We start from the raw sequence: 22,745 nt of genomic DNA, 5'->3' as shown, positions 1-22,745 counted from the left end.
CCCCTCAATCATCAAAAGCTTGCTTTTATTTCTTTTAATTTATAACAACTTTTTTGTTGTGGTTGGTATGTTAGAGTTTATTTCTGCAGATGATTTATCTCTTTATCAATAAAATGTCTATTTTTTCTGTTTCAAGATTCAAAGATCTAAAATACATGATGCTGTCTTAGAAGGGAAAAGAAAATGTATTTCCAAAAAAGAGAACTATAGAGAATTATGCCCATGTTTGTTAAATTAGACTCATCAGAACTTTTTGGTTTGCATCAAAAATGAAAACAGCCTTGCATTTACAAGTCTATAGTTGTCCTACCATCCTATGGTAATTGGATAGTGACACCCTCCATATGTTACTTCTCAAAAAGCCCAAATGACAACAGGCGGCAGTTTTTACAGATTTTGTACTATAGGTTATTTGCCCACTCCCTGCCCTGCTTCTCACACAACCTTTCTGTTTCCTTTTCTCCAGTGCTCCTTTCGCTTGTTTTCTTTGGCTCTGAAAGAAAACGAAAAACCAAAACACAGCATTTCACATACCTGTGGTATTTAAGTCCCCCTTTTTAATCGTAGGAAAGCAAGCTGCTGAAGCGTGAAGCTGGCTCCTTTGGCACTGACATGGGATCTGTGAAATCTAAACTATTGTTACTTTTTACTCTGTTTTCAGGAATACTTTTCATCTGTTCCCGAGTATTTTTGACAATGAGACAAATCTTACTGACCAAAATGTTAATTGAAGCTGAGTTTGGGAGCTTGATTATAAAATAGGATAGCTTATATTTCTGTTTGCCAATTCAAGTCTGCAATACAGTTTACAAAGTCTGGGGAATGTAGATCTAAAGTTGCACGTACATCTTAACATTAGAAGTTTGAAGATTTGCTAAATTAAACTAATTTAACTAAAGAAAAAGAAGAGGTTAAACATGTTTGTTTATATTCGTGCTTAGTTTACTAGTATGCATGATGAGAAAAAAGCAAAACGAAGACCACTTGACAGGCTTTGTCATACTGCATGGCTGCGATTAAACTGTGAGGATAAGCATTTAGGTTTTCTGCTGTAAAAACATGTGGAGGCTATGTGATTAATCCTTACTCCATGCAAAAAGCACGTGTTTTCCCACTCCCTTGCTTGTCCCAACAGTTTCTGAAGGTAGAAAAGCTAGGAGTAAGATGGAATTGGTTATTTAAAAAAAAAATAAAATAAAAGGAGATGGTGAGAGCCAGAGACTTCTAATATGAAAAAGCAAGAATATGTCATGTGGGTAGGCATCCCCTGAGCTGCGAGTGGGTTTTGTAAATATAAAAAGTCCAGTGAAGGAGCTTGTCAGATCAAGACAGACATGTGATTATTCCTGGTTCAATAACATTTTGATATGAAATACTGTTCTTGTGTTCATTTGTTTTCAATGTAGGTCCTGACCAGATACCCCTGAGGGAAGAATTTGAGCAGATCATGTTGAAAGCTATGCAGGAGTTCACTCTGAGAGAGCGATCCTTGCAAATGAGCGCACAGTGTATCTCTGTGTCACCAGGTCAACTCCCTTGGCTTGCTAGGTTAATCGCTAGTGTGTCCCGGGACCTCGTGCATGTGGTTGTTACCCAGAACTCGCTGGCAGAGGGCATCTCGGAGACCTTGAGGTCTCTCAATGAAATGAAACATCAGCAAAAGCTACCAGATTATGTTGTTGCCATTTGTGCATCAAAGATACGAGGAAATGAATTCTGCGTAGTAGTCCTAGGTGAGTATATTTGCAGTACACTTCAAACACCAGTGCAATTTTGCTGAATTAATTTTCTCGAGTCCCTTTTTTTTCTTTTCATTGTCCTTTGCGTTGTTACACTGCAATGTCGCAGTGTCGTTTCAGCTTTTAAATCCCTTTTTCTTCTTTTTATTCTCCTTTGTAGTACTTGGAGTACTGATGTCCATGAGGATCTAGAAAAATAGCTGTATGCTATTCATTACTATTCCTTGAGAGGCCTGAAACTTCATTGTTCGTGAAATTAGGAAATACTTGAAGTGACGCAGTTACAAAATAGCCAGTTTGTCTTTCTCTGTTTTGTGTAACAGCTGTGCTATTTCACATGGCAATACTGGATTGACCACAGTCTTCTGCAGACCACTGTAAAACAGAACGTGCTTTTTATCCTTTTTACCGAGTTGATTTTCAAATTCCACATTGGTGACTGGCTGTGATGTTTGTGTGTGCATGAGTATGTCTGGGTGGAAGTGAGTTTTGACGACTACTCTTTCCTTTGTAGGCAGATAAATCAGTAATGTCAACTGTTTACTTTTTTCACACTAGGGATAATTATTTTTTTCATATTTAACCGGAATCCTCCATTCCATCTAAGGTACAAATACTTATTTTGCATATCATTTGTCAGCCAAGTGTGGAAAACTATGGGCAACAGCTTGCAAAGAATGTGCTACGCTGATACAACTAATTCTTCCATCACTAGCAAAATAGACTTGGGACTCCTCTCCCAGTCTACTGGGTAAAGGCAGTGGAGATCCATGACTGAGGATCAGCATGCCCCACGCCTCTAGGATGAAAAGGATGTGTTGATAGTGCACTGTATTGAATATTGCTCTTGCTTTTTTCCCCCTCTTCTCCAGGTCAATATCAATCTAGGGCACTGGCAGAAAGCATGCTTACCACCAGTGAATTTCTAAAAGAGATCAGTTACGAGCTCATCACAGGGAAAGTTAGTTTCCTGGCATCGCATTTCAAAAATACATCTTTAGGTGAGTCATCCTACGAAACGGAAGTTATAGCCAAGACAGTCATTTCTTTAGGGTGGTGTGTCTCCTGTTCAACAGTTAAAGCACACACGAATACAGCTCTGCCCCTCTCCACTGAGAGGCATTCTTTCCTGCTGTCCACTCACTGCATGTAAAGGAATGTTCGTCTCCTTCACCTGTGCAGTGTGAGTTACTCATCCTGTGGCAAAACATTTTTAGTAGTGTTTATACTGCTGAATGTGATGGCGGGACACCTGTAAGTGCATGAGTCTTCTCTTGTTTGTGCTTTTAGCACAGGTTTTAGAGGTTGTTTTGTAGTGTGTGTTTCTTTGTCATCATCAGATGTCACTGCTAGCCGTAAAGGCACAGAGCTGAAATTATTCAGCTGTGGTTTCTTTTCTTGGAATTCATTCAACTGGCAAATCAGTAAATAAAAGAGAAAAATATTCTCCCTCCCTCTCTTCCGTGTATCTCCAGTCCCCTGCCCCTTCACAGATTCGACATCAGCTATGTGAGAACATGTGTGTATGTAATGTTCTACATTGTTTGTCTGAAACGGCTTCCAGATAATTTGGTGTTGATAATTCTTATCTAGGTGATGATTTGGACAAGCTGCTGGAGAAAATGCTACAGCAGCGAGGGGAAAGTGTCATTATTCCTTTTAATGGAGATGTTAGCGAGTGTGTGTCATCTCAGGAGGCAATTGCCATGGCTTCTACGCAAGAACCAGGTAATTTTTTTTATGTGCAAGACGTGAAATAAGTGAGTAGTTTGTTAACTGTCAAAAAGAGCGTGCCTCAGAAGAGTTTGAGGGCACCGCTGCAGTCAGTGTGTCAACCTTCAAATATTAATACTGCCAGCTGAATGTAGCAATACAGCAATCTCTCAGACAAAAAATTCTCAGTAGTAACCTTCAGCAACTTCTTCCCCTATGTTTTATAATTCCTAAACTAAAATACGCGATCTTCTGTTATGCACTAGGCAGAGTAGAAAAGATCTTCCTTTGTGATCTTGTCAGTGTGGACTCATCTCACACTTTTGCACCTAGAAGAGGAACTTGGGCTTAAGGCAGAGGGGAACTGTGTTCTCATTCTGATCTCCCCAGGTGTCCTCCCATTTCTTAACTTTTGATATTCCTCACTTTCCACATGTAAAGTGGTAATAATATGTACTACAGGCTTGTGCTCTGAGGCTTAAACTTTCAGGGAAAGCATTTTAAGATCTTGGACTGAAAGTGCTAGGCAAGTGTAATCTATGATTTGCTTATTTGAGATGTATCTTATTCAGCTTAATATGATGAGACACTTAGGTGCAAAATATCATCTAGAATTACCTATCAAAAAATGTTAATTATCATTTTCCCATTTTGGAATTCTTCCATTATTGAGTTTTAACCATACTTTCCTTTTCATATGACAGTAATGGTAAAAGATACACTGAGCTGTTGAGAACACTGAGATTCTTTTAGGTCTAGCATCAAAGCAAATTCACCCTCCAGTAAAGCTTTTTCACTGTGAAAGAAAGGTTTGCTCTTGATTCACATTAGTTAGCTTAAATTGATCAGCTCAGTGTTAGATCTGAAGGAAAGCACAGTGGTTTATAGTCTCCACATGGATCGGGAGACCCAATTAGGAAGGCTGACAGGTACTTTATTCTGACACCCCCAGGAGGCTTCCTCACAGGATTAATTTGAAGGGAGAATGATCTTTGGATTCTGTTATTTTTTTTTTTCTTATTATGTAATGACGTGCAGCAGTGTTTTGGTTTATTTTTTTTTTAAACCTTCACGTTTTCTCTAACAATTATTTTGAGCGAGTTTTGTCTTTAAAATATGGCTGTACAGTGGTTGAAGCTACTGAGAATTTGCCTGAATAAAAAAAAAGGAGAGGTAAGTCTCCTAGGCAGTGAGAGGGACCTTTCTCCCATAGTAGATCTACTGAAATAAAGACGAGGTGGGTTTGAAGAGGAGATAAGCACGCACACACACAGAAACACACGTGTGTCTGTATAAAACTAACATGCCAGGTTTTTTCCCCAAACACTTTCCAATTTTCATGTAAGTTGCAAGATTTGATAAAGTGGCTTACTACTTAAAAACACAATAGTTCTTGTGTATGAAATTTGCAGTAGTTTTGGATTTTTTCTTTGTTTTTTTTTTTTTTTAAAGAATTTTGTCTTAGGTAATTTTTATGATAAACAGTCCATTAATCGGAATTTAATTTGTAGTAGGAAAAACTGACATAAACAAAAACCGTAATGGCATTATAGGACTTAATTTGGTAATCTGCAAGTTGAAAATATTCAGGGCCTAGTGAAACATGGATTGTTTGGCATAGAATTTACCTACTGGAAATACTGAAATATAGGAACATGCTTTTTCTTTGAGGAAACATGAACGCTCTGGTACATGTCCATAGAGAGCAAAGCTCCAGCCCCTCAGTTCTCTGAAGCTAGTGTTATATTGACATTTATTCAGTTCAAATAAATCTGAGACTAAAATTTTGTTAGCAATCAAGAAACCTCCAAAGAAATAAATGCCCTCCCCTGCCAATGATTCGGATTTATTGCCTAGGTGAGTTGCTCATCTTCCCTTCACAGTGTATATTGCTATCAGTCAGTATATAGATGTACGGCTATCTCAGTCATGACTTAGAGTGGGGCTCAGTACTTCAGAGCAGAGATGATGTACAAATTAACTCCCAGCTGACCTGCTGTCATGTTACAGTCATTTTTGACAGAATTATCAATACAGGCTCAGTTTCCTCAGATTAATAGGCGTGCTGGCTCTCATCCCATCGTGCCCTGAGCACAGCAACCTCAGCACCCATGGCTGGTTCTCCCAGCAGGAGTGATGGAGGGAAGCTCCTGAAGGAGAACTGCAAGTTTCAGGAGAACGTTAGACCTCTGTGTGTGTATTTATATGCTTTTTATGTATGTACGCATACACATCTTTTATATATATATATGCATGGATATTATGTGTTGGTTCATTTAACAGTATGCATTTCACTGTATTGGTATTGAGGTTTCCTTGGGTTGCGCTGTTAAAAATCTCTAAAACACTTAGGGCGTTTAAAAAATGGGCAATATTGTGCTTGAGGTCATCTGATATATTATCAAAAAGTTGACATTTGTGATCTGGACCCAGCTCCTCCAGAGTGTTGAGACTTATTCTGGTGAGTGATTTTTTTTTTTTTTTTTTTTTTTTTTCCCCCTGATAATAGAGGGTAGGCTGTTTGGAGGGTCATGTTTATTGGGGGGGTGGGAAAGTAAACATGTTTCTTGTTGTGTTTTGTTTTCTTTTTCAAACAAACACACTCTAGATTTGGATGTTGATACGTTCCAAATTTACCAGCCACAGCTCACAGTTGCCAGAAAGCTCTTGTCCCAGGTTTGTGCCATAGCAGACAGTGGCAATCAGAGCCTGGATCTGGGCCACTTCAGCAAAGTAGACTTCATCGTTATAGTTCCCCGTTCAGAAGTCCTGGTGCAGCAGACCCTTCAACGGATTCGACAATCAGGTAAAAGGGAGGGAAAAGAGACTGTTAAACCAAAGTATGTGGTGTTATTAAATCGTATCTTGTATAAATGGAGAAGTATGTTGCTCCAGCATGTATTTTGTATGTCCAATATTAGCTCCATTAGTTGTTACAATTGATGAATTCTAAATATCTTCCTTTCATAAACTGGGCCCGAGCTGTACTACGTGAGCGTCAAAAGAAATTGCCATATTCATGCCGTTCTGAGGAATGTGTGACGTGGAGAAGCATTTACCTGTCAAAACAGGGAGGGGATGAGCAAATGCAACTGTTCAGATCTTTTATCCCTTTAGAGCTGTTAGTGCTATTTGTTCTAGGCACGCATTTGTGCGTATGCTCTCATATTAGCACAGACATATGTGCAGGAAGCTCTCTTACTAGGTAGATAAATGCCTGGGTAATACATACACGTTGGCACACGGTAATTGCCATACTGGTTCAGATGGTGAGGTTTCTTGTCTGGAGTTCTGTGTCTGACCATGGCTAGTACCCAATGCTTCAAGAGGAGCAAGAAAGCCTTAGCGGACATGTTATGGAATATGTCCCCCTTGAGAATGACCTCTGTTATGCACTCTATTAGTGACTGACATGTCCAGAAAAGCATAAGAGTTTCTCCGGGGAGAAAATTACTGTCAAATAGAACTAGGGACTACCTGTGTAAATGTTTGGTCCTTTTAGCTCTTAATCTCCAATTCAATCTGGGAGTAATTAGGTCCTTAGGATAGTTGTGTATTTAGGATTTTTTTTTAATCAGCTGGACATTTTTCTTCTGCCTTCAGCTTTATCTAATAATACCTTGCATTTACATTTGAAAAATATGAATACGAGCTTCTGGTGTAATGCGTCTATGAGTGGGTTTGGGTAGCTGTTGGCTTTTTTCCTCTTATTTTCTACTAAAAATAAAGCTAAACAGTTTCACACTTTGTGATTGTGCAGATATGCCCTAATATTGCTCAATATTGTGATCCATCTCTGTATTTTTTTTTTCTCTGCTTTGTGCTACTTTACTGGTCAAATGAAAAGAATAAAATAGATTACTTGAAGTACGGGTTTCTTTTTCTTTATGACATAACTTTATGGGGGTTTTGTTCCATTCCTTGTTTTTTCAGACATTGTCAGACTGCTACGCACTAAATCAGAGTTTTTCTCGTATCTGTTAACAGAATTTCACATCTGTTTGGTTTTTTTTTTTTAAACGAATGGGTTTTACTTTACTTTTTAGAATAATTTTTAAAAATCATTAAAACCCTGTCAAATAGAAAATTGACCCACACTTCACTGTAGCTTGTTGCTACTTATTTAATTCAAATGGTATTCAAAGCCATATACATTATGTCATGCCTACTTTATGAATATGACAGCAATCTATCATTATAAAGACTGCTAGATAGTAGTTGTATTGACACAAATGTTGAAGCAGGGCATGAAAAAAATGATATGATATTATATTAGCAAGAGTCAATTTTATATAAATTTATGACTTTTGCAAAGGAAAGGTCAGGATAACTTTTTCTGACTCAAGCAGGATTAATATATTAGCTAAACGTAGGCAAGTTTGGCCTAGGATCATGGAGCACAGCCAACTGAGCGCTGCTCTGGAAATTTTTGTGGAGGCCTGATTATTTTTTTTTTCCTTTTTGTTAATATGAGAAGTCTTTGAAAGGCCTTCAGGCACTTTTTGGAGGAAATCCAGAAGCCAAGAAGCACATTTCAGGCCTCATTGTGAGAGAAAAGGCATTCGGATAATCTTCTTGCTAGGGCGTATCAGTGATTTGGCTAAGTGCTGATATTGGTGGACAAATGGAAACCTGCAGTTGACACTTCATTTTTAGATGCACTGAAAGGAAGATACCTTTGTTACGTTCTTCTTTCTGACAGGTGTCCTTGTGGACTTGGGTCTAGAAGACAATGGAACGGCATATCAGAAAGCTGAGAAATACGTGGTTCGGCTAGACAATGAGATTCAAACAAAATTTGAAGTTTTCATGAGACGAGTGAAGCAGAATCCCTATACGCTGTTTGTGCTGGTTCATGACAATGCCCATGTGGATTTAACAAGGTAGTTGCTTCAATCTACCAAAGGAAAACCATCCTCTCCCAGTATCTTTTGGTTAGGTTTTTCAAAAGACTTACCATCTTTGACACCTGATGCTTTCTCTAGACCTGAGGCATTTTGTGCCTCAAAATCAAAAATCATCTTTTTGCTTGCCCGTTATATTTGTTAACTAATTCTGATTCAGTTGGAGATAGGTGAGACTAGTTTCAGATTTTTGGATCCCTAACAAGACTGTTTTTAGGGCTAAGTGCTATGGTACTGAAGTCCAGGAAAAAGGAATGAATTTTGCAGCTTTCTTTGCTCTTCTTGTCTCTTTTTCCTATTCCCCTCCTTTTTCTCTACTCAAACCCAAATCTCTCCCATGTTCACAATCCACTCATGTTTTAATTCATGTTTTTATCCTTGATGATGATGTTGTTTGTAATATAAGAAGGCTTACAGACCTTTAACTCTGCATCATTTGAAAAATGCCCTAGCTACTGTAAGAATTTAAAAAATTCTTTTTTTTTTACTGTAAGGATTTAAAAAACAGCTGTGTTGAATTTGGTTAATGTTAGTTATAAATAGAACAGCACATACACGCATGTGCAGAAACACTTCTTCACACTGATCACAACTTTACTATGGAAAAAGAAAGAAATAAGTAAAGCTAGTTATTATGCTTTTGTTCCATGAGTAAACTGAGGAGAATAATCCTAATGTGATTTAGACATGGTGCGTAAGGCTGTGAGATTTAATTTGAATTTCAGAGTTATAATAAAAAACATACTTTCCTTGAAGGACAGCTGAAAATAGATTAAAAAAAAAATTCTTCCTACCTCGTCCCCCCGTCGCATTTTTGTTACTGTCTTTGCTGTACGCTGGATTTGGAATTCCTGAATATTCTGGAGGCAAAGGTAATTCCAGGAGATGGAAATCAGAACATGAGGAGAGTTTCAGGTTCCCCAGTCTTTTAAGGAGAATGTTTCAGGCTGGAAAATCCACTGGATTTTATAAAATTGTTACTGTATCCTAACTCCACTGCTCATGGAACAGTTTCTTAGTGAGAAGGATTTCTTCAGCTTTGGCTTATTTTTGTTTTCCTCTGCCTGATGCTCTTTGAAATTGGCATACTGATTCACCTTCTCACGGTCAGCAGATTTTGTTTCTTTGTTTAGGTTTTTTTCCCCTGTTGCCTGAGTCTATCCACAGAAAACACTCAAATCGTTTTGACATCCTTCACCCTTCCAAATTGTTGTTTGAGCTGTGATTCTCAGTGCCATGGTCATTTGGAAATTTTTCTGCAGGAAGAGAGTAATCTGTTGAATCTCAGGATGTCAGTAAGGCAATTCTTTGCATTCTTATCTCTGCAGTGCCATTTCAAGTTCCCTGTCACATGGTGAGCCTAGTCATGGTCTGGCTGATAGAGTTATTAATTGCAGGGAGGTCCTTGAAGCATTCAACCTCCTTGTTCTTCAGGTCAGCTCTTTTCCTTATGCCTTGCAAACGCAGCAGTCCAGGATCAGCTCTAGCAATGAGGTACATTGGATACAATTTGACACTGTGGTAAGTGTTTAATTGTTAATTTTAACTGTGAATTTTAATGTGGACTTCACACTTAACAGAATCTAGCAGATGTGCATTAAAGAAAAATGTTAGGAGGGAGCTCTTTTTCTGCTGGAGTGTGTTCTCTCAGGCTCCAGGTGCACAACCCTGGGATGCTGATGGTAGAGGTAGCAATGACATTTAGGCCCATTTAGAACTACACATTTTTCTTTGTCCAGTCATGTAATACTTTCTACACTCTGGTTAGACAAAGCGATGTAGACATGCCATAAAGCTCTGGAGGTGGCCTTCCATTTTCAAGCAGTCTGACTTTTGGCTGTAAGTTATATGTCACGTAGCCTGTCAAGTCTGTTCATTACTTCTCTGTTACTAATAAAAGTTGTATGCTAGATTAACAAGTTATGGTGTAGTAGATGCCATCATTGTGCAGAGAAGAGGTGGGAAAGGTCTGTTGGACATTCTGCACATTAGCTTTTTTTCACCAATTCAGACAGCTGATTCTGAGGATGTTTTGGCAAAACCTGCTTTAAAAAATAGCCTTTTTTCCTATTCCTTGTTTGGTGTATTTGTATCAAGTTTGACTTTATTGTATTGAGTGGACCGTTGGTTTCTGTAAAGTGTCTTAAAGTAGTAGCTGTAAAAAAATTAGTTAAAGTCAAACAAACAGAATAGTGGAAATGAGGGAGTGAATGAATATTCAAAGCTTGCTTTTTGTTTGATTGTTAATGTAAGCCATTGTGGTCACCTTCTGTAAAATGGTTTAGACAATTTTTTGTTTCCTGAAAGTAAAAAATCAACAACTTTCAGTCTTATGATTAAAAAAACAACCCACAAAAAAAGGGGAGGCTGTATGTGATTAATTACATTCCTGGTGATTACTGGTGATGTAAATGCACTGGAGACCATGTTGTGCTTCCAACAAAATCCTCATGAAATTTGAGGCAGCAAATATTCTGCCTTTCTGATTGCTGTCTGCAGATTTATATTCCAGCAAAGAAATGATCATTTTCTGATTGCCATTACAGATGTGTAGAATCTGACAGTCAAGAAGAAGTTTGGAAATTAGTACTTCCATTTTTAGGTTCTGTTTTAAATAGAAATGAGATAACAGTTGTCAGGAGATAGAAAGCCAGAGACAGGGAGTCAGAAAATAATTAGCAGGATTCTAGAGACCCCTTACATTCACAGGTAAGAATTATATTGAAAAATTTGCAAGGACCTACACCTGTCTTTCCTAGCTGTAGACAAATAATAAGTTAAGTAAAAAAACAATTTAAATATTATTATATTCTTTGAAACAAACGAATAGCATCACTGAGGGAGAATGAATGAAAAGAAAGGACACTTTGGTTCAGAAAATACTTTCCGCTTACTTTTTAAACAAAAGAAATTAAAATTGGTTCCAGTTTCCCTTATGTTTTTGCTGTCTCTGTATGGAACAGGATGATGCAGCTAGTGAAGATAAGCTGTACTTTGGTTTGAATGAATACAGCAAATCCCTCCAATGGGGCGTCACAAGTCCCCTTTTGAGATGTGATGAAACCTTTGAAAAAATGGTCAACACACTTTTAGAAAGGTAAAGAGTAACATGGGAGCTTGGGATTCTGCTTAATTGGGATCTTAAGGATACAGATACCTTTATGAGCCCCGTCACAGGGGGATGAAGACATGGTGACCTGTGACATTGCAGACATTTTGGTATTATAAGAAACGGTACGTTTGGTTTAGTAGCAAAAATGCAGTGGGTATTTTTATGGGAGGAGGAGTAAAAAGCGTTTTAAAAATGTGGTGATTTAATGACTGGCTTATGGTATACAGAGTGAGCTACTGTACCTACTAGTTAAAGACAGACACAAAACTTTATTCAAATGGATCCCATATTGTCTATTAAATTACTCAAGAAAGAGGCCAGAGAAATTTGGAACTTTTAGTTGTTTTAGTCATTTGGAATTCTGTGGCACAAGACTAGCACTCAAGGCATAATAGTGTAGGGTTTTTTCTGTGTTATGGTGGTGAGTGAACTTGTGGGGAATGTCTAGAAATGGAGTGCTTTTTTGCTTGAGTAGGTTTTAATTTAATTTTTTTCTTAGCAATTTACTTTGAGTTCCTATCTGTTATCACCGCATATAGCTGTAATGAGAGGGAAAGAAATATTGGCTATGTAAGTTAAAAGGCAAAATGGAAGTTCAGATTTGTCTCAGAGCCAGCAATCCCCATTGGTAAGTCTGACTTTCTGGCGAGAGGGTGAGATGTGTGAAATTATTAAGTACTTCTCCCACAAGACACCTAAGGCAGTGATGGCACTCCGAGTTCGTAGAAGAAAAAAGCTTGTGGACAGTAAAGCAATTATTAGCCTGTGCGTGTGGATCGGAGATGATCTGTATCTCCATCAAGTTGAAGATCTTTAGCAGAAATTTTGGCCCATATGAAGATAACAGAAGTTTGTAATTCCTGTTAGTTTTGCGCAGGACTTGGCTCTTTATCTTCTGCATTTGTACCGTGTTAAATTCATTTACTTAAAACACAGATTTTGTGCAAAATTATTGTCCATGAAAATCAAAGGCTACAGAAAAAAAAAGGGCACTTCTTTAGCACATAGTCCTGGTTTTTGGCTAATTTTCAGGCATTGACATGATTTTGCATGTGCTAACGTAGAACTGTATCTCCTCAAAGGTACCCTCGGCTGCACAGCATGGTGATTCGCTGCTACCTTCTCATTCAGCAGTATTCCCAAGCTCTGATGGCTCTCACGACCATGGCCTCACTAAGAGATCACAGCACACCTGAAACGCTCAGCATAATGGATGACCTTATCACTTCTCCAGGAAAGGATAAGAATGGCTGTGGCCACATGCTCGTCATTAGGGTGCCGTCTGTGCAGCTGGCCATGCTGGCCAAGGAGAGGTTGCAAGAAGTAAGAGACAAGTTAGGTCTGCAGTATCGTTTTGAGATCCTCCTTGGGAATCCTGCTTCAGAGCTTACTGTTGCAAAGCACTTTGTGACACGGTTGAAGGTTAGCAGAAACTAAATATTTCTTTGTGTGCCTGTTGTAGTCATCTGACTGTCATACACCTTGTGTTCATTGCCACATGTTTATAGGTTAATTATTCTATATGAAAAGAGTGCACGTTCTGTGTTCGTCTCCATGGAAGTTTACTGTACTTTTGATGAGCATAAATGATTTAGAAACTTTGAAGAAAATTGAATTGTTACTAGTCCATGAAGTCAAACACTATGTTACCTTTCATGTTGAAGTTGAATAACAGCATGAGTCAGATAGGTTTCATCTCTGAATCTCAAAAAGCAGAGCTCAGACCTCCTTAGGCAAACTAATTCTTTCCAACAACTTATCTGTCTGTCTAGTGTATCTGTTGTCTGCTCTGTCCATCCATCTTCTGCTCTTCTGATAACTGGTAAAGTATTCTGTTTGTCATAGACTTCTTTTCTTGAACCACTGCATGCTGAAAGCCTCTTCTGCACAGCATATATGCACCAAGCTAAACCTTTGCATGGATTTCTAAGAGCATGGTTCAACTAGCCAAACCCGCTTCCTGAATTAACCTCACCACATTAAACATAGGGGAACATACCTGCCTTAGGTACCAGCCGGAACACAATACTGGTTATCTGTCCTGATCCTTGCTCTAAGTCTCACAGAGAGATTAATTTTCTATTTCTACTATGAGTTATACAGTGTATTCAAAACTGCACAGAAAAGGAATGAATTTTGTGAACCTTTCTTAAAGAGCTCGCCTGCAACCAAAAGCAGATAAAATGTCCTTTAAAGAAGCTACCACTTCTGCTTCTCAAGCCTTGTCTGCAGCAGAAGAAGGAAGAGAGGAAAGTAGTAGTTGTGAAGGAGAAAACCACATGGGAGAACGCAGCTCTGCGCTGCTGGGGTTCTTTTTGAGCTGGGCATTGATTCCAACCTTAAATCATTCTGGACTGTGAGTCATGTGAGGGCTTCTTTATGGCCCTTTGCTGTAAAGGGTTGTGGTCCCTTACAGGTTGCTGGAGCAGCCTGTGAGGCCTTTGGTGCAGATCAGGATTGAGTGTGAAGCTGTTGCAGGTGAATATCCTTGTAGCCATTGATCTGAAACAGAGAAATTTGATCATGCAGAGAACGAAAAAACTTCTACGTAATTCTTATTCTTCTCCCCCACAACATAAGATGCTTTTTTGGAGTAAACAAAGATGTAGGATTCTGGACTTGTTTCTTTCCTTGCAGGTGACTAGAAAAAAAACCCACTCAGTTATGAAACATGCATGTGAAGGGAGTGAGGAGAGGAATTCAGTGCCCCAAAGATAAGCCTGTAGTGTCTTTTTAGGTGGGTTTTCCCAGTGGTGCTCTAGAATGGTGAAGGTCTCCTATGAGCCTTGTGCTGAGCTGCTGTACGTGCTAGTCTGGTGCCTGGGATAACGTGATATCTGAAATGGTGTAAGCATACGTCCGTTATAAAATTCATCTGCCATGCTACCACTGAGTCTAGTTTATTGCAGAAAATTTTGATTTAGTCTCTGTGCTGCTTGGCTTTTCTCCTGGTGTTACATGGAGTCCTGAAGCTGGAGGTCTAGAGGAAGTGGAGAACTGATTGCTGCCTGCTTCCACTATGAGCACCCTGGCCTTTTTTTTTTTTTTTGGGGGGGGGGCTGGGCGGGTAGGGGAGAGCAATATGAGGCTACTGAGTGCTTTCCAGTGAGGCTGAGGCTCGAAATGGTGGTCCCACCAATAACTGCTGTTGGTTGCAAAGAGGATGAGACTTCATCCTGACCTTTTTCAGGGGCAGGGAGGGAAACTTTGTAGCTGTTAATGGCCACGATTGAAAAGTTTGAGTTAACTTAGCCTCTCCCTAAGGGGGTGTTAGCAGTGCGTGTGGTGCCACAGCAGGGCAGGGAAGGTGGGCAGCTGTCTCTGCAGTGCTGGTAGCTGGACTGTTCCACTCTCTGTCAGACTGGCCCTCTGGCCAGACAGACACGTCTGTCCACTCCATCAGGGAGCCAGGTTCAAGGGGGATGCCACACCCTGAGCTACAGAATGAAAGAAGAGATGGAAAATAATTTAAATAACAGGCTTGCTGTCATGGCGTACCCTTTAAGTGTAACTAGAATCAAACCGTTTGGGAGGCATTCAGAAGCGAGGAGTCCAGAGGGCTCGCAGCTCTCTGGCCCTCCTAAGTAAGATGGTCAAGAAATACACCTTCTGTATGCAAGTTTACAGCCCAAAGTGCCAGGCACTCAGGCTTCTTTTAAGTCCTTAGGCTAGCAGAAAGAATATCAGGTTTGTATTTGTCTTCCCCTGTTTCATTTTCTAGCCATGCACTTTCACGGAAACTTCCATCATTGGAGAGGCAGGATCACACAGCCAGACTAACCCTGCCGAGCCAGAAAATATCTCCCTGTTGCTGTGGCTGCTTTATTGAGCCAGTAGATGTTGTTAGGTAGTTGGAGAAATAATTTTTCTCTGTGTACATGTTATACAGAGGATGGTGAAATTGGCAGGAGAAAGAAATCGGGACTGAGGAAAGAAAATAGAGCCATAGCAGAAAAGGGGAATATTATTCCAGATAGTGCTCTTCCTAAGCTAAGAAAAAAATAATCATAGTTTTTTTTCAGTGGAAATTTTCAAAAGGTCAAATGGCACACTGAGTCACTGATCTGTTAGTGAGTCCTCCTTCAGTCCTCTTCATCTGCTGGAGAATATTACTCATAAAACATGGCCTTTCTGGACAAGAGGAAGGGTAAGGAGAGAACATGTCGAGGGTACAGGTTGAGACTAGAAGAACCAAGAGGGAATTCAAGATAGGGTTCATCTTGCAAGGTACGTTTTCTACAAAGCTTGCATAAATCTTGTTGGTCTGTCAAGAGACCTGTGTCTTGATGTCTTGCACATCTGTGCTGAGAAGAGTAATATATATATCTTATACTACTCTGCCTGGAGTATTGCATCCAGCTCTGGGGTCCCCAACATAAGAGGGACATGGACCTGTTGGAATGGGTCCAGCAGAGGGCCACGAAGATGATCAGAGGGCTGGAGCACCTCTCCTACGAGGACAGGCTGAGAGAGTTGGGGTTGTTCAGCATGGAGAAGAGAAGGCTTCAGGAAGACCTAATAGCATCCTTCCAGTACCTAAAAGGGGCCTACAGGAAAGATGAGGAGGGACTCTTTATCAGGGAGTGTAGTGGTAGGATGAGGGGTAACAGTTTTAAACTGGAAGAGGGTAGATTTCGATGAGGTATTAGGAAGAAATCCTTTACTGTCAGGGTGGTGAGGCACTTGAAGAGGTTGCCCAGAGAAGTTGTGGATGCCCCATCCCTGGAAGCGTTCAAGGCCAGGCTGGATGGGGCTTGGAGCAGCCTGGTCTAGTGGGAGGTGTCCCTGCCCATGGCAGGGGGGTTGGAACTAGGCGATCTTTAAGGTCCCTTCCAACCCAAACCATTCTATGGTTATTTTTAATGGGCAGTTTGAGTGGTTGGGCTTGCTGTCATGACTCAGCAAAGTAGATTCTGTGCCTCAGCTAGGTAAAAGTCTTCTCCAGAACTGATTTTGTCCATCATTAATAAGAAAGAAGGAAAAACTTTCCAGCTGGGTGACTTGCTGTAGCTCAAATATTTGATCATTCTGTAACCATTAGGACTTAATTTCCTTGTCTGGAGAGACTTTAATGTCTGATCATCATGGAAATGTGATGTCTCTGGGTTACATCGAAAGAGCTCCGCTGCTGATCTCCTGTGTTGACTGGTCAGTGATCTAAGAGGCTGTGTTGTCAGTTTTCCTGGTGGTACCCATAAGGTATTGACAGGAATGGCTGGATATGAATCTGCATTTTTGCATGTCAGCTTTACGGTACAATTTCAGTGTTTGTAGACGTAGAATGGCTTGTTTCCTTTCAAAGCGAGAGTCTCTGAGCCTTTCAGGTTTACCTCCTTTTAACAGTTACTGTGGGGTGCTCATGCCTGTCTTGATCAAATACTGCCTGTATCATCTGGACGTCTGGGCACCATGCAAAAGAGCAAGAAAGATATTGTTGCTCAAGATAGAGCAATGTTTTTGGGAGGCTGCAATCAACACAGAGAACCATGAATGAGCTCAGCCAGGTTCAGTAAGATCTGCTGAATGAAAGGGCCTGAAGGGTGTAAGGACATGGGACTGACACTACCAGCCTATTTGAGGATCATGGAATCCACTTGAAAGTCTTACTTTAGCTTTACATTAATTTCAAAGAACTTTATCTGTGCCAGCTTGAACTTGAAGGCATCAGTTGCATTTTTCTCTGACAGACCACACCAATACCACGCCGGGTGTATGTTTCCAGCACCAAATAACCTATGCTATGCATCCTTTTTCTGTGCATTTAATGCTTGGCTAACACTTGGCTCCAGAAAAAAATGCATGCCTATACCTAAGGTCTCCTTACTGTTGGCTGTTGGGTAAGCGAACTCTGTATACAAAGAAAAAAGCAGGATCTGAAAAAAAAAACAGGTGAAGGTTTAGAAGGTGTCATTTAAATGTGACTGGAAGTTTCTCTGTTCACAGGCTTGGAGGGGTAATGAGCAGGACGACTGGATCCCTCGTACCTATCAGGACTTGGAAGGCCTACCTTGCATTGTTATTCTAACTGGCAAGGACCCTCTAGGAGAAACTTTCCCCAGGTGATGTTGTCACTCTTGCAATATGGTTGTTCTCTTAACATGTTTAGATAAGTTGGAGGGTGGATAAGTGGTTTGATACCATCTGGCTATTTTTTTCATTAAAAAAACCCTGGTTTTTAGACTTTTTTTGGGAACAGTTTAAAATTTTTGAAAGTGTGGTTTGTGAAAAGTAATACTACTGTGCTGTGTAAGTCAATGAATGTCTGTGCAAGTACCAAGGAATATAACTTATGTGCTGAATATTTTAAAATCATTTTATATTTTCTGGCTAATAAAATTGTTCATGAAAATTTAATAAGCAATTAAAGAGAAGGAGTATTCTCCAAAGTCAGAGAAAACAAAACTTTCTATTTTCTTGGGTTGGGTTTTCTAGGTCATTGAAATACTGTGATCTTCGACTAATTGACTCAAGCTACTTAACTCGGACTGCATTAGAGCAAGAAGTAGGCCTGGCATGCTGCTACGTCTCGAAGGAGGCAATTCGAGGGCCTATTGTAGCTCTTGACCTTAGTGAGAAGGAGCATGAGAAGGCTAATGGTAGCGAGAATGACTCTGATGAGCTGTTGATAGACTTGGACAGACCCCAGAGTAATAGCAGCACTGTCACTGGAACCTCAGGTCAGTTATTCTGCTGTTGCTCTGAAAAAGAAGTCTTCATTCCTGCTTCATTGGAATTTGAATGCAAACAGTTTTGTTTAGTCAAATGTGGGTTGCTTAGCTGTATCCTGCTGCAAGCTAGGCAATAAAATGTTAGTGGCAGATTCTTTCCACAGTGAGCAATTTTCCTGCGTACAGATAAAAGGGGATGGTGTTGCAGTGGGAGGATGCCATAGCTAAGGGTCCCTTGGTCCCTTGTGAATTTCATTTTTAAACATGTATTTCACATTTGATGCTAATTTCTTTCATCTGGTGGATCCTGAAAGATTTTAAACATATTATTGGAATAAAAAAATACTCTGTAACTACAGGGGTAGCTGTGAGTGAGGACGTATATTTGCCTCCTTGCTGAGACCAACAGAATGGCTGCGTCTTGTCCTACCTCTTCAGGCATCAGTGGAGCATCATCTCCCACCAGGCCTTCCCTTACTTGCATTCCTCAGGCAATTCTGGTTCCTTCCCTTCATTTCCCTATGAGTTTGAGGTATTAAGGCAGCTGAACTGGACCTTTGCCATACACCAACTAAACCTGACTGGTATGGAGGAGGGTGCATAGCCCAGTTCGCATTAAAGTTGCAGTGAAATGAATGCTCTGTTCTCCATAGAAAAGAAGGTCAAATTGATCTACGTATACAGTGGTGTATTATACTTACATTTCAGAAGGTCATACCATCAAATTCCAAATCCCAGATGGGAAATGATAGTTAACAGAGATTGGGATCAGGACTCGGACTCTGAACCCTAGCATAAGGCCATTGCCTCTCCAGCAAGAGGGACAGGTGGATGTCAATGATTTCTTTTTAAAAGGTGAAACACTGACCTAAGCCACAGCAGCACACATTGAACACAAGTATTTGTACGTTAGGATCCCATAGATCAAATGAGTTTGTGATTTTGTTATGTTGGCCAGTATCTGTTCATTGACCGCTCTTTGTTTCCCCAGGTTCCCTGGCTGACAATGGCGTGAGCTCCTCAAGTGCTGCAGACAAGTCTCAGAAGCAAGCATCGTCGCTTAACTTTCAGACTGTGGCACACAGCTCAGTAGATGAGGGAACTTACCCCAGTTTCACAGCTGGAGAGACCCTGAAACAAGAATGCGACTCCCTGGGTAACCAGATGGCAAGCAGCACCACTTTGAAACTATCATCGCTGTCTTCTGTCTCCCAGACATTTCGGTGGCCTACCCATTCAGCCAAAGACAGCAAGGCGCTCCGTGCAGCGCTGCCACGCATCGTCATCCTGTCGAAAGCTGCCTACTGTCTCCTGAGCTCGCAGAAAAGTGGGAATTTGCCTTCCTCCTCATCCCTCCTGCCTCATGCTGACGTGTCTTGGCTGAGCTCTCTGAGGCCTCTGCTTCACAAGGACATGAACAGTGAAGAGCAGTCTCTCTACTACAGGCAGTGGACAACAGCCCGACAGCACCACGCGGACTTCAGCAATCAGGGTGAGGCGTCTGGCTCGAGGAGTTTTCACCCCAGGCGGCTGCTTTTGACAGGACCACCGCAAGTAAGAGAACAGTTCCTTCCTCTTGCCTTAATTAGCAGGATGAGAGGACCGATGGCGAGGACTGCAGATTGTATTGTAAAGGCCCCCTGCAAGGTTGCACGCGGTCATCTGTTGTGAGATCAAATTTTAAGGTTAAGTCCATGCTGGAAGTGGTAGGGAGAGGAAGGGTGATGTTGTATGTGTCATGTTTTGGCCTAAGTCAAATATGTGTGGATGGCACTGGGTGTAAAATTGCCATGACCGTATCAGTGGAGAAGCAGTTAATCACTGCCAATCTCCCTGCAATACAAAAGTCATACAGGCTGTCAGCCAGATTTTGCTCACAGATCAGTTTTTTTAATACCATTCAGCATAATGGGGAATACCACATCTTGTTACAGTTTTGGACGGAACTAAAATGGCAAAATAACGGGGGTAAGCCCAAAGGCATTTATTTGAAACGTATTAGTCTTCATGTTAGTCTGAGTTGGGATTTGGACTTTTTTCCATCTCTGGCTCAGGTGGGAAAGACTGGCTCATACTTGCAGTTCCTAAGGATTCTCTTCCGCATGCTGATCCGGTTGCTGGAAGTAGATGTGTACGATGAAGAAGAGATTAATGCCAGTAAGTATTTAATAGTCATTGTTAATGTCCATTATAAAGAGCCTCTGTTATGTATTATTCAGCAGTGACAAATTTTTAGGCTCACGGAAAGACTATAAATTATACCTACCACTTGTCCAGTCCCTTAGGGTGTAGCTAGACTTACTGTGGGTGTCTGCATATATTTAAATATAGATTAATAAAAATGTAAATTCTGTATTGGGTTTAGCTGAGAACTCTTAAATGTATTTTGGATTGGTATGTTTGGATAGCACTAAAATGAAAGTGAACGCATAACTGTAAATGGGCAACATCTGCCCATGTTATCTCTCCTCACTAGTTTTTAAGCACTGTCTGCTTTTAAGCAGACGAGACATTTAAGAACATTGTGTTTCTGGCCAAAACATCACTGTTATTTATGTTTAATTATAAATTAGATACCGATTTGCAGTAAGACTGTCTTCTCTCTGCAGTTTACAGATCTTATGCTAAGGAAAAAGGGGAGGGGGAGCCTCTTTGGATTTGCACTCATTTGTCAGATCTCACAGATCCATTAATTGCTGTGGCAGGACTTCGCCTTGAGACGCACAAACGTTTTAAAAAACTTATCCTCTTCAGAATGTTCTTTACATAACTGTGTTGGTTGTTTTAGTGAAGATAACTCTGTGGTGCATAAAACTCATGACCGTTAGACTGGCATCCTGAAAATGTAGTTGTCGTCAAACCTTTGAAAATACTAATTTGTATTTCTGCTCAGAAAGTGCTATTAATTTTTGTATTTTTTTAAAAAAGTATTTTCCTTTGATTTGGAGCTTTGGGGACTGTTGTTTTCTCATTATTTGAACTGAAGTACCCCTGAAACTTAGGATGAAATATCAAAATGTAAGAGAAGTTCTGCGTCATGTCATCTGGCCTGTTGTGATCACAGAAACGTGTCACACCCCTGCCAGGAATGTGGGGAACTCCATCAGAAGAGCAGTTTGGGTTTGTTTGGGGTTTTCAGTTGGTTGTGGCTTTTTTGCTCCCACTACTTCTGTTGGAATGCTTTTTCAGAGCCCTAGTGTTCTGATGTTGAAAATATGATTTTATTCTCCAACTCAAAGATGCGCCTGTCCCAACTATAAGCATTCTCTTTGAGACCAAAGAAAATATTAATTTAAATTAAAATATGTTTTCCTCTTCTTTGATGTTTGCTTCTGTGGTGTAGTCAGGCAGTGATCTTACCACTCTCAGCATTCGGTTGGTAGCCTGGATCTTCTTATAGGATCCTGACAAATGACAGGCTTTTTATTCTCCTTATCGGTTTAATAGCTCTTGCCTGCACATCTATTTTCAATTTATCCATCTGGTACATGGGTGACCAGAACTGAATGTGTTATTCTGCGGGATGTTTAACCAACCCAGCATGCAACGGCTCATGTATTCCCCTGTCCCCACTGAAAGCCCCATGATTGATGAAACCTGTGATTGCACTGGTCTTTTCCATTCTCCCATTTCACTGGCACTGATTTGTAGCTTGTACTTGTGGGTTCCTCTGCAACTCAGTCTTTTTCAACTGAGGTGCCCCCAGCCTGCTGCAAAAATGCTTGTTATTAGTACTTGATTGTTCGTATGACTCGTTAATGTCGCTCAGCTTCTGTTACAGTTTTTGAGGGCATTGAATTCTTTCTTGGGTGATCTTCGATTCCTTCTCCATATTGACAATGACTCTTATAGTGTGCCACCAGCAAACTTAAGCCAATTTTTTTGAGTTGGTGTTATTAGTGAAAATATTAAACAGTGTGCCCCTCTGCTGATCTTTTAACTTCACTGGTAATCTTCATCTGCCTTAAGGCTTATGATGTGTTACATGCTGCCATCTTCTGTTTACTCAACTTGTTCAATTTACAGACCATTCGCTGTCTCCATTTTCTTCAGCTGTATTAATAATTTGTCATATAGTGTCATATCAATTACTTAAGTTCAGAAGGATAAGATGCATTGCATTTCCTGTGTTCACAGAAATGGATATATCATAGCTGTGTAATGAAAGTAACACAGAATTTCTTTGGTCAAAGAAATTTTATTTAATTGCATTTTATTAAATTTTTCATTTACTTCAACATCTTTAATTTTTTCATTCACCCTCTCCAAGTTTTGAATATTACTAACGTCAAAGTAATGGACCCGGAGCTCCGTAAGATTACTGCATCTCCTTTGAACAGTGATAATATATGCCTACGCTTGCATTGGCGCATATATATATATATATACCTGTGCGTTCAGAAAACTGGCATGGAGATTATTCTTTCTCTCTGTTTTGAGTGTGTATCAAGCTTTTAGTTTTGTTTCCATCTTGGCTTATAGTAAGCCTTTTATTCCCTTGAAAATGTAATTGTGAAAGTAAAAAGAGAATTAAAAAAATATTTTAATTTATATAGTTGAGGTGCTATAGCAAAGAAAATTGTTATTTGTTTTCATGCGCTTTTCTGAG

General features: G+C 40.1%; 1 protein-coding gene across 9 annotated transcripts in view; it reads left to right on the top strand.

The window, feature by feature from the left end:
- Nucleotides 1–22,745, top strand: part of GREB1L (GREB1 like retinoic acid receptor coactivator) — a 143,432-nt gene that overhangs the window by 105,369 nt on the left and 15,318 nt on the right. For all 9 annotated transcript variants that reach the window (XM_054189428.1, XM_054189427.1, XM_054189425.1 and 6 more), the window contains 12 exons: nucleotides 1,407–1,733; nucleotides 2,612–2,740; nucleotides 3,333–3,467; nucleotides 6,061–6,258; nucleotides 8,155–8,335; nucleotides 9,685–9,877; nucleotides 11,320–11,453; nucleotides 12,551–12,890; nucleotides 17,412–17,527; nucleotides 17,901–18,145; nucleotides 19,128–19,690; nucleotides 20,191–20,293. In XM_054189428.1, the coding sequence (XP_054045403.1) occupies nucleotides 1,407–1,733; nucleotides 2,612–2,740; nucleotides 3,333–3,467; nucleotides 6,061–6,258; nucleotides 8,155–8,335; nucleotides 9,685–9,877; nucleotides 11,320–11,453; nucleotides 12,551–12,890; nucleotides 17,412–17,527; nucleotides 17,901–18,145; nucleotides 19,128–19,690; nucleotides 20,191–20,293 (2,664 nt within the window). The remainder of the gene's footprint in view (nucleotides 1–1,406; nucleotides 1,734–2,611; nucleotides 2,741–3,332; nucleotides 3,468–6,060; nucleotides 6,259–8,154; nucleotides 8,336–9,684; nucleotides 9,878–11,319; nucleotides 11,454–12,550; nucleotides 12,891–17,411; nucleotides 17,528–17,900; nucleotides 18,146–19,127; nucleotides 19,691–20,190; nucleotides 20,294–22,745) is intronic.

Source organism: Rissa tridactyla, chromosome 2 (assembly GCF_028500815.1).
Source record: "Rissa tridactyla isolate bRisTri1 chromosome 2, bRisTri1.patW.cur.20221130, whole genome shotgun sequence".
NCBI lineage: Eukaryota > Metazoa > Chordata > Aves > Charadriiformes > Laridae > Rissa > Rissa tridactyla.
This window is presented reverse-complemented; position numbering and strand designations above follow the sequence as displayed.